Genomic DNA, 13,562 nt, shown 5'->3' with positions numbered 1-13,562 from the left:
TTTCAGCTATAGTCTTGGTTCAAATGTTCTTTTTACTTGTTACCAACCAATTCTCCTGCACTAAAGCAGATTGATTATGTTGCATTGAGACTATTTTTCTTAGTGATTATCTGTATTGGTAGGAGAGTCAAAAAAACAATTAAATTGAATAAAACCTAACTTTTTGAAGTTTTTTATTTTTATGAATGTACTTATGTATTTGCTTCATAATAATAACTAAAAAAATCATGACTTTCCCTATGCTTACTCTTAATAAAATGCTTTTTTTTTACTGTTTGTCTCTAACTCCATTTCTGTAAAAAGGCAGACAACAAAACTGAACACTTTTTCTACAACAAAATAAATGTTTGCAATAATGTAAAATAAGAGAACAAACAAAAAAAGTGTTTGAAATGTTTACTTTTCCATAATGTACATAATGTAATGTACCGCCTCATCAGGAATTCTTTTATTTATGTGTCTGTTAACTCATCCAGCATTTAGTTTTGGTTTCAGTATTCATTAAAAACAACAGGAAAACACATTTACTTGAAGTCAACACTTTCAACTCTTTGAGATGAAACACTCCTGCTTCCAAACATCACCCACACCAACACCACATCTAACCTTTTCCTGCTTCTTCATGACTTTTTTCATTGATGTCACCCGTCTTGACCACAAACTTATCAAACATTCAGTGGAATTTAGAGACAACTGTCTGCAGGAACTTCTTCACTGATGTTGCTACTAATGACTGTAGATGTGTGTGTGTGACGTCATCTCGTGGCGTTTCCTGTTTCTGCCACCACTTCTGTGAATACTCCAACGAGGTGATAGCCCTGACCCATTAACACACAGACCAACCTACGCCAACAGAATAACACTCTTTTTGAGTCAGAGTCAGGAAATCCACACGTCTTTGAATCAGATAGCTTCATCCTGTCACTGTACCTCCTGGGGCCCCGTACTGGTGACAAGGACTTCTGAATCTTGTCTTTTATTTTTCTCTTCTTTTGAAGTGACAAGAAGCCATCGTTCATCTTTAGGCTGCAGTTTGACTTCCTGATCTGAGAGACTGTGCTCAGACTATGGATTTGTGGGTAAGTATTCCATTTGGATCAAACTTATATCATATTGTTTTGGAAAAAAATATAAAAAGCTTGTTTAAGTTGACTGCTAATCTCATCTTTTGCTTCTTCGCTTCTTTAGTTTACAACAAATACAGTGTTTAAGATCTAATATGTCGTTTAACTGCCATTATATTTTTTAAAATGGGTTAGAAATAGACTGAGTGGTCAGACAAGAAGGCAAAATGAATCTGATTCATAACAAATGCAAACAAAACTGTACAAATGTTTGCATTTTACAACATGAACACAAGTGTTTGGGCAAAATAAACTAAGTAGATCTTTGGAGTGTTTCACACAAATCAGTGAAGTTCATGGAGTTAGTTGCTGTCAGTCAGATTCTTCCATTCAATTTCTACATTTGAGAGAAATTTACAGTAAAATGTAGGTCAGACAAAGCAGGGGTTTAGGTTATCCACATATCATTTTATGGGTTAGTGCTTGATGGGGGAAACACTGACCTAAATGTATGCAGTTGCTTGGTGAGAGTGTTTTCCACAACCTGTTTGATTTTGATTACAATTTAGTAGTATTAGAAGCCCAAAGTCGAGTCATGATGGTACTTTTTCCAACAAGTTTTATGTCCTATTTTTGAGACTACTCTGTAAATTCATTTGTCAGTGAAACAACACTTGCATTTCTGCCGGAAATACTTGCAGCCTTTTTGTTCTCCAATTTTTTTCTCTCCAACTACACATTGAGTTCTCAGTGTTATCACAGTGTTCTAGGGAAAAGAAAAAAACACCTGTTATCTCGCTTTTATTGAATTTTTTACAAATCAGAAACAACTTCTTCCAATCAACATTTTTCCTTCAGCGTATTCTCGTCATCTTTGGCCCCGTTCGGACCGGTACCTGAAAATGTTGTCTGACATTAAACCGGTCCGTGGCCTGAAAAAGGTTGGAGACCACCGCCCTAGACAGTTCACCAGTCTATCACAGGGCCATTTGCACATTTCTTTTATTTTTTATAGTTAATATTCTTAATATTTCCTGTCTATAATTAACATTTCAACCACTTTAGAAAATAAAATGCCTGTCACTTCCTCTGAGCTTTACACTGCTTAATTTTGAGGAAGTAAAGTTGATTGTAAACAATGTCAATCATTTTGCATGCTGTATCTTGATTGTGTTGAGATAAACATGATAAAAAATATTCTAAACACAGTTTAACTAGGTTTTTTGGACAAACCTTCTGAGTCAGCAGCTTGTGTCCGACAATCCTTACTGGCTTTTGTTAACATGCTCTTAAAGTGACATGTTTATAAGCATAAATATAAGCAGATATGAATGTGATAGTCCCATACATTTAAACTTTAGTGATTCTTCACTGGTTTGATCAGTTTAGTGAAACCTTTAAACACTTTTTTGGAGCATTAAAAATACTTTATCTGGTAAACCAGAAAGTCATTTTGTTATATATTAAAGTGTAATTTATGTTCAAACGGTGAAGATAAAATTTGGGTTAAGAGTAGGTTTTAGTCTTTTCCTCTCTTATTGCACAATCAGCCTTGTACCTGCAAACAGATGCGGCTCTTCTGGTTAGGTGTGGAGGGGAGAGAAGAAGGAAGGAGGAGACAAACAATTTTGGAACCACAATCGACACAGCTGGAAGACCCACTCCAATGGAAATTGTGTTTTTGGTGTTTTTAACATGTTCTTTTTTTCTCTCATGATAGAGGACTCATAATGAAAATTAAGATCAAAACTAATTTTTTAGAATTTCTTTATTCAAATCCTTATGAATCAGAAGCAGATGAAAAAATACTGTTTGAAAAAGCGTGTACGGACTACAATGGACAAGTCACAAGTTCCCTGCTCTGCTTCATTCTGATGCATCCACTTGCAGACAAACAGATCCATGTTCGTCTTTGTTTTCCTCGTCTGGCATCTGGCTAAAAGCTGTCCAGCTGGATAGCTCCGATATTGCTCGCTATTGTTGTTGAACTGCTAATTGTGGGTGTGAGGGGCAGTAAAAGCTAGTGGGAGAGTGTAAACAAAGGGATGATGGGAAATGAGTGCAGGCTTACTCTGCACCAACAGTCAGACAGCCACAACTCAGAGGAATTTCTAATGAACTACTGCTGCTCTGCAGAAACTATGCTGTAGAAAACAACACAGGCTTCTGATTTTGGGGGATAGAACGTTGTTGTTATAATATCTAAACACACCTCATTCGTTTTTTTCCGTTTCTGTATTGGGGGCGTCCTTATTCTCATCTGAACTGCTGTGACTCTGCTTTACATGCTACAATGCCAAGTGATCATTTTTCTCAGTCTTCAAAGGTGCAATTGAATATTGAAGCATCAGAACATGTGGGGATTGTTTGATGGGACTCGTCATCCATACTGTACCTCTGATTGTCAAACCTTTGATTTTTCCTTTAGCTGGTCCTGTTACCTTTAGTTCTTGTGTATGGTCGCCTCCAAGGCACTGAGGCAACAAAACAAAACGATTCAAAATGTCCACCTGGTAAGTAATCCAGACAGACTGTATGCTTGAGCTTTTGAAATTCAACTATGGCATTTTACTGCAGTCCTATAAGTAAATGAAGCCAATTCTCACTCCTATTTGCTTTTCCTCACAGGATATTATAAGTTTCGTCAGGGTAGCGGTTCTGCAACCACATATGAGTGTAAAGAATGTGCCCCTGGGACATATACAGAGATCAACAATGCCGTGGAGAAGTGTATTAGATGCACCACATGTGGCCGTAAGAATTTTTTTTTCTCTCTCATCTATCTGTTTCTGTATGATTGCGCAGACATTTTTCAATTTAGTGTAGAGCATTTGTTTTGTGAATTGTGTTCAAACATTTCCAAAATAAAAAGAGAGTTTTCTCTCGATTGGGTAGAATAAACAAACAAACTTTAATATTGTTGAAAAATGACTGTTAAAAGTTGCAAAGTTCCTTACTTTATTCTTTATTTTTATTATCAGTAAATATAGAGGAAATAAAGCCATGCACCACGAGCAGTAATACTAAATGTGACTGTAAAAAGGGTTACTTCATGTCTGGCGGCTACTGCGAGGACTGCTCCAAAGTCAAAGGTGAGGACATTCTTTGGACAAGCATCTAAAACAGAATATTCCAGAGAAATGTATTCATTCTGCTTCTGTTTTTTATTTTTTCAGACAATAAGAAGAAGAATGAAGATTACAGGAGGAAATGCTTGTACAGTGGCAATTGTGGTTTTTATTTCAAATAATAAATCTGAAAAATAGAGCCAAAACAAAAAGAAAACACAAGTTACTGTTGTAGTTTGTTTTAGATGCCAAAAATGGTGACAAGATGATTTTCTCTTTGTAGAAAAACAGCTACAACAGCAACTACAGCTACAACAACATCTATAGCTAAAGCTACAACTACAGCTACAACAACATCTATAGCTACAACAACAACAGCTACAACAACAACAACAGCTACAACAACAACAATAGCTAAAGCTACAACTACAGCTACAACAACAGCTACAGCTACAACAGCAACTACTGCTACAACAGCTACAACTAAAGCTACAAGAACAACAAAAGCCACACCTGTTCCATTCATAAAGACAGCAACAGTTGCACCATTGAGTAAGTACATTTAAAGAATTACCTGGGGTACTTATTTAAAATGTAGAATGATTTTCATTGAAATTATAATACAGAACAGTCACCATGCATTTATTATTCTCGGTAATTCCAAAAAGAAATTCAGTAATATGCAGGTTGGCGGATATTCAGGTTTAGAAATGTTCAAAACAGAGGAATTTGCATTACTCATGAGGAGACCACAGATTGTAAATAAAACAAAAAAAAAAAAATCAGAATTCAAAGGTTTGCAATGAATTACCCAAAAATTAGCTCGAATCACTGTAGAGAGTGTTTTACACCCAAATTCCCCAAAATATTGCTGATCCAATTCTGTTTTTTTCTGCTGATTGCTCTAAAACAACATAAAATGTCTTACTTCACAGTCTTAGAACCACATGAACTTACAGCTGAAGCAGCTAGAGTACCCTCAAATTCTACAAAAGTCCATTTTCTTTATACCATAATTAGCATTTAATTGCTTAATTGAGTAAATAAAGCAAGTGGTAAAAGGAATCTATTAGGGTAACTGAATGGATCAAAGTTGTAGTAAAAATGTTGGGTAAAAAGTTTGGTAAAATCTAAAGTATTTTCAGATATTGAAACAGCATTTTAAATTTACAACTTTTACAACTTTACAGATGTGTAGATCAATATTGGAATGGGCAATATTACATTTTTGCTGAATCCAATATTTCCAAATGAGTGTAGTTCAATGGACATATTTAAACATTTGTTTTATGTTGGATTAATAATAGTTTTTTGTGTGAGCGCAAAACATAAGGTAGATGCTGGCACACTGACGAGGAGTTGTTATACAGCCAAATCCAAACTACTGTGGCAGGTGTTAGCACAAGTGTTGCTGAAGTTTTGCGGTTGTCTACTTGTACTGATTGTTCTGTTATTGTGGTGCATCTGTAGAATAAAACGCACTACTGTTACAAACTGATGGAGCCACTTGGAGCCGAGCGAGAACGTAAATTCAGGATAAATATACTGAATTAAAATTAAATAGTGGAGTGCATTAAAACCAATTTATTTTATTCCATATTTCAAGGCAAATGAGAAAAATTCTGATGTGTCCAAGTCATTTTCTAGCAGCATCATCAGTGTGTGTGTGGTCTAGCACTATATTATGTTATGTTCTTATCTGTGGCTCAACTTAATGTAGTTTGCTCGCTAGCTTTAATTTAGATGCAATTTCCGTGGAAAATTTCAACCGCCCTTCTAAGAAAAACGACCCAATTTGAGAGTGTGTTAAACTAATGTTTTTTTTATGGCATTTTTAACTGAACAGAAGGAAACGGGACCTTTGATCTTGTGGTTCAGCTGGTTATTCTGGTGACATTTCTGCTGGCCTTTGGACTCTTGCTGCTCTGCTGCTGGAAAACGCAAAGAAACCCACACCGTCTTTTCTGCTGGAGGTTCACCAAGGACTTCGAAATTGCTGCTCAGGAGTCGGAATCCTTAGGTATTTTAACTAAAACATCTTCTTAACCCTTGTGCTATCTTAGATGACCCCACCCTTACATGGACGTGTTCTCCCTACCATGACAAAGGTGGATAAAGGTGGAAAGATTTCATGTAATCATGGTACCAGTGAGGTTCACAAATTATTGAAGAAAAAAGGTTCAGCGCACTGTCTAGTGGGTCTAGATGACCCAACTCCCAACGTTAAAGTGCCTAGGATAGCACAAAGGTTAACCTTAATTTGTCGACATTGTGCATAATTGCAACAAATGACTTTTATGTGGCTTGAACTTTTAGTATTGGATTGATAATCGTTTACTTTTAACTCTGACCAAGTTAAGATCAAATGTTTTAAGTTTAAACACAAGTTTTAAACTAACTTAATTGAGAAAAAGAAAAGAAAAAACCTCATGTTTGTACTTGTTTATTTATTTTTTTAAATTTTGATCATTTTGGGTTTAAAAACATCCAAATAGCTTAAAAATGAATATTATTCTTAATATCTTAAGAATTCCTTATAAGGAACGAGTACATCAGAGGGACGGCTCATGTTGCCTGTGTTAGCGACAAAGTCAGAGAAGCCAGACTGAGATGGTTTGGACATGTTCAGAGGAGGGATAGTGGATATATTGGTAGAAGGATGTTGGAGATGGAGCTGCCTGGCAGGAGGGCAAGAGGACGGCCAAAGAGGAGATACATGGATGTCTTAACAGAGGACATGAAGTTGGCTAACGTTAGGGTAGAAGATGTTCATGATAGAGTGAGGTGGAAAAGGATGATTCGCTGTGGCGACCCCTGATGGGAAAAGCTGAAAGAGAGAAAGAATCTTCTTCAGCTTCCGTCCTCTTTGAGGTGTAGAAACTTGAAGGTTAACATTTAAGCATAAAAGTAGAAATATGTCATTTTGTAGGATATTGTTTACTACAAAAACCTCAACACTTTTTTTTTCCTTTCTAAAAATAATTATGCGATGTTTAGGTCACACAGTGACACTTTCGTGTCACACTTGTATTCATATCCTATTGAATTCACACTTTTCAAAGCGGCACCGTCACGACTTATATGTATGTACTCAACATGCTAGCATGCCTTGTTGCTCAGAACTGACAGGGATGTGGACTTGAACCTGAGACTCAAACCTGAGTCAGACTTGAGTCGTGATATTCGTGCTACGACTCGACCTCAAGGTCTTGAGCTTTTTTTTCGTCATGACATTTTTGTCCGGCTTAAAATTGAAGATATTTTTAATTTAATTTAATTTTTTACATTAAATTACATTAAATGACTATTTGTGACAGTTTTTGTGTTAGGACTTCAGATTTGACTCCAAATTAAAGCTAAAAACTTGACTGGTCTGCCATCAAAAATGTGATACTTGGTGCCTTAGTCACTACTGCTGTTACGCATGGATATGGAGCAATAGGCACATCTTTAAGGGGCACGCAGGAGGCCCGCAGGAAATTATAAAATCACAGACCGCTTCTTGAGCCAGAAGAGCAAAAATGTTCATGAACTGTTTTTCGTACGGGCATGCTTCAGGCAACACGTCGAAACGAACACTTATATGACACATAAGGATGAGTAAGGACATATCGTTCAGATTTTTTATTTTTCTACCCCCCCCCCCCCCCCAATCTCAAGGATCCTGTGAGTACTGTTCAAGCTCTACAGCTATTAGGTTCTGGAATTAGATAAGATATTAGATATTTCTTACATGCGCATATAAACCAGTCCCACATTTGCCACATACTGTACTCTACACGCTCTACTCTACATGCTCTACTCTCTCGTGTTTGTTTCAGAAATCTGTGAAATTAGCCTTTTTTCTAATATCACAGATTGAAGTCACAATAAGTCCTGACGGGTTATGAAAAAAAAAAATATGCTGGCAAGTTTAATAGCTTTTAGGGGTTGTGCCATCTAATGGCTCCACCCACTGCATTCCCAGAAAAAAAAAATCTGTAAATCAGGACAGCACTTTGCATATATAAACTGAGAATCTTTGTATTGAAAACATTATTGACTTTGTTTTTAATGAAACAAAACACTTGAACAAACAATTTGCCCATTTAAAGTATATGTAATTCAAAAGCAAATATAGTAATATCACGGAAATGTATCAGAGGTTTGTTTTGATGAACTCCCTTCACTGAGCAGCCTTCAGTTTTAGAAGGAAGTTAACTGATTACATCTGTTTTCCTCCCAACAGAGAAACGCAGTCACCAAAGCAGAAGCCCTGCCGCACTGGTTAGTGCTCAGCTTGTTGTTTTTTACAGATAGCAACAGGACTAAGATAGCTAAGATACTGCAGGTTTACAGTGAAACAGTGCAAAGAGAAAAACATACAAATCTCAAACATTATTGCCAGTTACAGCAGAACCAAAACTGATGTTGGTTTGTTTTACAGGGAAAAAGCAGAGACCAAAAATTTCCTGAGGAAAACTCAGTGATGTTAAGCTGTTATGAAACACCGCCTCCTAACCTGCCAGACAGTCCCCACATAGGTAAGGGTTGAGAGTCTCTCCATCTGTGACTTTTTTGCACTTCCTAAGTTGTTCGGTTTTGAAAATGTCAACTGTGTCAGAGGTGAAAAACCAAATAAAATGATTCAGAGTACATTCTGCAGAGTATTGGGTTCATACAGTGTCAAGAAACGCCAAAGTATGTGGGCTTTACGTTTTCTCAGCAGAGGCCACGCTGTGATAATGTGACCATTGGCGGATGAATATTTCAAAGAAAACATCGTGGTGCCATGTAAAACCATCATACATGACCTTCTTGCCAGCTAGTGTGAAAGTGAAGCACATTCTTCAAACCACAAGCTGAATTATCTGATGTTTTCTTTTTTTTTTTTACAAAACTGCAGTTTGAAGTGAAAAAAATTTATCAACAACGCTGCAGAACAGTGATGAAAAATGTACTTATCATACTTTTATTTAATTCTCAACTGCAGCTTTTTTTAAAATGACCTAACCTTAAAATATGACACTAACCAAACAAAAAGTACACTTTGTGAATCACAGGCATGTTTGGATGAAACCGAAAAAAAACATGAAATGTTACTCATAGTTGGTTAGTCACGGAAAAAGGAAACTGTCTCACACGTCTAAACAACTTGTCTGGCTTTAAGATTTTTTGTGTTGGTCCACTAACAGACGAGTCAAAAGGGTTTTTTGTTTTGGTTTACTTTTTTTAGTTCATAAATTCTGCCAAAGGATAAAGAGATCTCAAACCTTCGTCAATTTCCTCTGTTTTTATTGGGTTGAAGGCAGAACTCTGACAGGATTGAATAAAAAAAACATCAATTCTTTTCTTTTCCATCGTTTGCTGAAGTTTCTGGTGTAACTGAGATACACCATTTTTTGTGCCAAGCTGAAAATTTGAAACATTCTGGCCTCCCACAAAGCAGTTTGCGTGAAGAGTCACTTGTGGGAATTGGAATCGACTTTGATCGTGACAGTCCTTTTGCTCTTTATTTCGCGGCGAGGGACTGCAGCAGGTTTGTGAGTGGTCTGTAGGCCGGTCCAAGTTGAAAGCTGCGAGTAACAAAGCCCTCAAATAGTTCCAAAGCTGTCAGAAACTCTTGCACCATGATGAACCATCAGTGGATTTGATAAGAAATGCTGCAGTACTTTACATTTTATTGAAGTTGTGAAGTAAAGTGTGCGCTTTATTTCCTACAAGCAAATAACTCAACTGGTTAAAAATCTGAATGACTTCGTAAAACTATAAATTGACAGCTAGAAAATAATAAAGTTCAATCTTTTAATACATTCTCAACAAATAATGGCAAAGATAATGGATATTGACAATAATTTTATAATTAACTTGTAAAGGAAGGCCAGTGAACAGCTTTGGAGTCACCACCCTAAAGCAGATCTGTAGACTTCAGTGCAGAAGCTGCAAGACTTTAAAGGCATTGAAACTAAAATATTAAATGCACCGTAAAATACTTGTATAAGAATCAGAAAGCAAACACTGATGGGGTGCATTTGTGTATTGTTTTCAGAGATTTGCTGGTGTGCAGCAAAAAAAAAAAAAAAAAAAAAGATCAAAATCACCAGAGCAAGATTACATTTTTAAAATGACTTTTTAAGATGATTACAAAACCCTTCTTACTTGTTTAGTATTGGAACATTTACATCTAGCATTTCCAGTTGTCTTGTTTCAATTTAATAAAAAAAAAAAGTTTAACCCTTATTTAATCTGATATAAAATTTTTCACCTTTTAGAAAAGTGGATATTCAAGCACATTGGGAGGAAGTGGTAATACATATATGTCATTAGTATAACTTAGATTATACACATATCTGTCACTTTAGACTGGAACATGAGCTTGTGCTTATGAAAGTACCTGTAGTCGGAGCCCGTTCGGGTTTTTGGTTCAAAGGTAACGTCAGTCCTCGGCCTGAACATACCAACCAAAATAACTGCCACAGCAGCAGATTTTCTCATCTGATTACGGCTGTGGTGTGCCGTTCCCGCTCACTGTTTTTACCATTTCCACTGCTTGATTAGAGACCATCTCTGATAAGACATAAGTGCTGAGGCGGATGAGGAAACTTTTCACATTTGTCAGCAAATGAAAAAAAAAAAAAAATCAGAGAAGAATTGCATGTCCTGTTTCAAATGATTGTACATCACAATTCACCTCATTACAATTTTTTTGCCTTTGACGACTTTCTCATTGATTTATTTTGAGTTGGTGTCAACTAGAGTGACAATTCTATATTTATACGTAACTTTTTTTTGTCTTTCATGTGTTGTTTACAAGATAAATATAAACAAAAGTTTGATTAGATTAATGATAAACATGCCATGTGCAGCTTTAAATAGATAAAGCTTGATTTTAAGTGAGAAAAAACAAAACCACCTATTGCTTCAGTTATAATATTATTCTGTATGGTGTCAGTTGCTGCAATATGCATTAATGAAAAAGATAATTATAGTTTTTTCTACAAAATGTGTTGCCTCAATTCTCTGAAACTCCTGAATTTAAGTTTACTTATGTTAAAAATGTGTATTTTTTTAAATTTGTTTTTGTTTTAGATCGCTGGCCGGCTGTTGTTCTCTATGCGGTCATCAAGGAGGTGCCCCTGCGCAGGTGGAAGGAGTTCCTGCGGCTGCTCTCGGTGAACGATCAGCAGATGGAGCGCATAGAGCTGGAGGCCGGTTTGGGTTCCATAGAGAAACAGTACCAGATGCTGCGGCTGTGGAGCCAGCACTCGACTGCGAGCCTGAAAGATATCTTTTCATCCTTGTACTACATGGATTTGTCAGGCTGCGCCCAGCGACTGCAGGAGAGTCTGGAGCAGCTGCGGCTGATGCCAGAGAATGCAGACTGCAACGTGTAAGCACGCCATGGCAGGACTAGGGCAGGATGCTGTGGCTGAAAATGCAAATACAGTGCCAGTGGTAATACAGTTGGGGGGGCATCACTTTTTTAGTCATGAAAAGAACTTGTTTCCTAGATACATTACTAGCTATGCATTTCATGTGGTGCAACCAGAGAACCACAATGATGTCAACAACTATCTTCTACAAATATGACATTTCATACACAGGAGGTTTCGTTTGCCCCCAATTACTTGAGTTCTGTTTTCACACACAAACGTAGCTGATCCTTGTCATTCAAAGAGCTAAAGAGGAGGTTTATTTGTGAAGTTTGCAATTCAAATTGATACTGACTTTTTCTTCTTTTGTTGTTGTTGCTAGGAATGAATTGAAAAACACACTGTAGATTCAGACCAAGTAGAGTTGTTTGCACATTTGTTGCTCAGTTAAAGTAAACTAGCCAAAGGTTTCACAGGATTCTTTTCTTCAGGGCAAATGAACCTTTGAAAGGTTTTTTCTATTCAAGTCGCTGGTTCTCAAAAGTGACAGCGATTATTACATTCTAAAGACCCACACCAATCATCTTTTGTAAAAGACTTCCCAGAGGCCTTTTAATGATAATTATGTCGTTTTAAGCCAAACTTCAAATACCTGTGTCGTTTTTAAGGACATATTTTCTCCAGAGGGGCAGGAGTTCATCAAAAATATGCCTATGTAGTTCTGGGTGGGACGGTTAGCGCGGACTGAGCCCCCGCTCATTTCCCCATCAATCATCTGTTTGCATTCTCTCCTGCTAGCTTACAGCCCCTCAGAACCCTAGCATAACATTGATGGTGCAACAAATATGGTGAGCAATATTGGAGCTATCAAGCCGTACAGTTTTGAGCCAGATAGACGAGGAAGCGAAGAATGTATTTGTCTGCAAGTGGAGGCTTTGGAATGGAGTGGAGCAGGGAGTTTCTGGCTCGCCGATCGTAGTTTGTGTGTAACGGCTCCTAGTTCACAACCATTTGAATAAAGAAACATTTTCTCTATTAGGAGAAAAAGGAAAATGTTAAAAACACAATTTTCATTGGAGTGGTTCTAGGTGGCATTTAACTGCCATTTTTGAAAATGTGAAAAAGTTATCACTTCAAAATCTGGTAACTTCCCTGCTCTTTACCTCAACCTTCTGCCCCCATGCCCTCCATTTTTTGGGGTGGCATTTTTTAAAGTTCAAGAAGACCTGTGGTTTTCTAGTACAGTACATGTGTTCACGTGTAGGGTATGAGAGGAAATCCCACTGCTCTCAATGCTTTGTTTCTAGGAACATGTACTGAATGTTCCATTGTTTGATCAAAGTCAAATGTTTTCAGTTGTATATTTAAACTGTGTGACATATAAATGTAAAAGCAGCATGACTGCAGATTTTTAATCCTTATATGGCTTGACACAGAGGAGCTTACTCACTGATCGCTGCACAGCTTCACCAAGAGAAGGACTAAACCAAAATCCCCAAAGGACGTCAGGCTTTCAGTTTCCAACACCTAAATGGTGTCAAGGTGCAGCTGGCTGGGTTTTTCCTCGTGGTGTTTGGGTATCTCACTTTGAGAGATTTTGCATATGAACTGCTTCACCAATCTGGCAGGAAGGGCTCAACTTTGCAATTGTAGATTATGTTTGTTTTTGGAACAATTGAACATAACATTTGCGAGAAATAATATTGTGATTTTTGGAAAAATGTATTTAAGAACGCTTTCATACTTTTTTATTGCAGCGTTTGGGACTTTTGTCTTCTATGTGACCTCATAACACATTTTGATATTTCTATTTAAAAAATAAAGTGGAAAACGTATAGACTTATTCATTTTTTATTTTACTTTTTACTCTTCACTTGTATAGTAAAAGAAAGAAAGTAGATGCAAACTTTACCTTTGCACAATAAAAAAAGGCTCACAAGTTCAGTTTTTTTTTTTGTTTAAAACCAAATGAAGCCTGCGACAGAAAATTATATGCAAGTACTGTATTTAACTTTCAGGAGGAGGTTTGAAACTCAGGTGTTAGTTGAACGCAAACCTTGTTGAAATGATAGGAAGTG

At 36.9% G+C, this 13,562-nt stretch overlaps 1 protein-coding gene across 1 annotated transcript; it reads left to right on the top strand.

Moving 5' to 3' along the window:
• Nucleotides 1-937: 937 nt before the first annotated feature.
• si:ch211-112c15.8 (uncharacterized) lies at nt 938-13,319 on the top strand. The gene is made up of 10 exons (XM_078950789.1): nt 938-1,079; nt 3,493-3,577; nt 3,693-3,818; nt 4,046-4,156; nt 4,241-4,280; nt 4,416-4,684; nt 5,979-6,152; nt 8,361-8,398; nt 8,559-8,655; nt 11,201-13,319. The coding sequence occupies exons 1-10, from the start codon at nt 1,068-1,070 to the stop codon at nt 11,503-11,505; spliced, it is 1,257 nt and encodes a 418-aa protein (XP_078806915.1). The 5' UTR covers nt 938-1,067; the 3' UTR covers nt 11,506-13,319.
• The last annotated feature ends 243 nt before the right edge of the window (nt 13,320-13,562 follow it).

This window comes from Oryzias latipes, chromosome 7, assembly GCF_053564925.1.
Source record: "Oryzias latipes strain Hd-rR chromosome 7, Olatipes_Hd-rR_3.1".
Lineage (NCBI taxonomy): Eukaryota > Metazoa > Chordata > Actinopteri > Beloniformes > Adrianichthyidae > Oryzias > Oryzias latipes.
This window is presented reverse-complemented; position numbering and strand designations above follow the sequence as displayed.

Bases quoted from the DNA above. Each gene is read 5' to 3' on its own strand.
- si:ch211-112c15.8 (XM_078950789.1), top strand. The intron at 3,819-4,045 runs GTAAGAATTTTT...TTTTATTATCAG, and splicing joins TAGATGCACCACATGTGGCC to TAAATATAGAGGAAATAAAG. The intron at 6,153-8,360 runs GTATTTTAACTA...TCCTCCCAACAG, and splicing joins TCAGGAGTCGGAATCCTTAG to AGAAACGCAGTCACCAAAGC.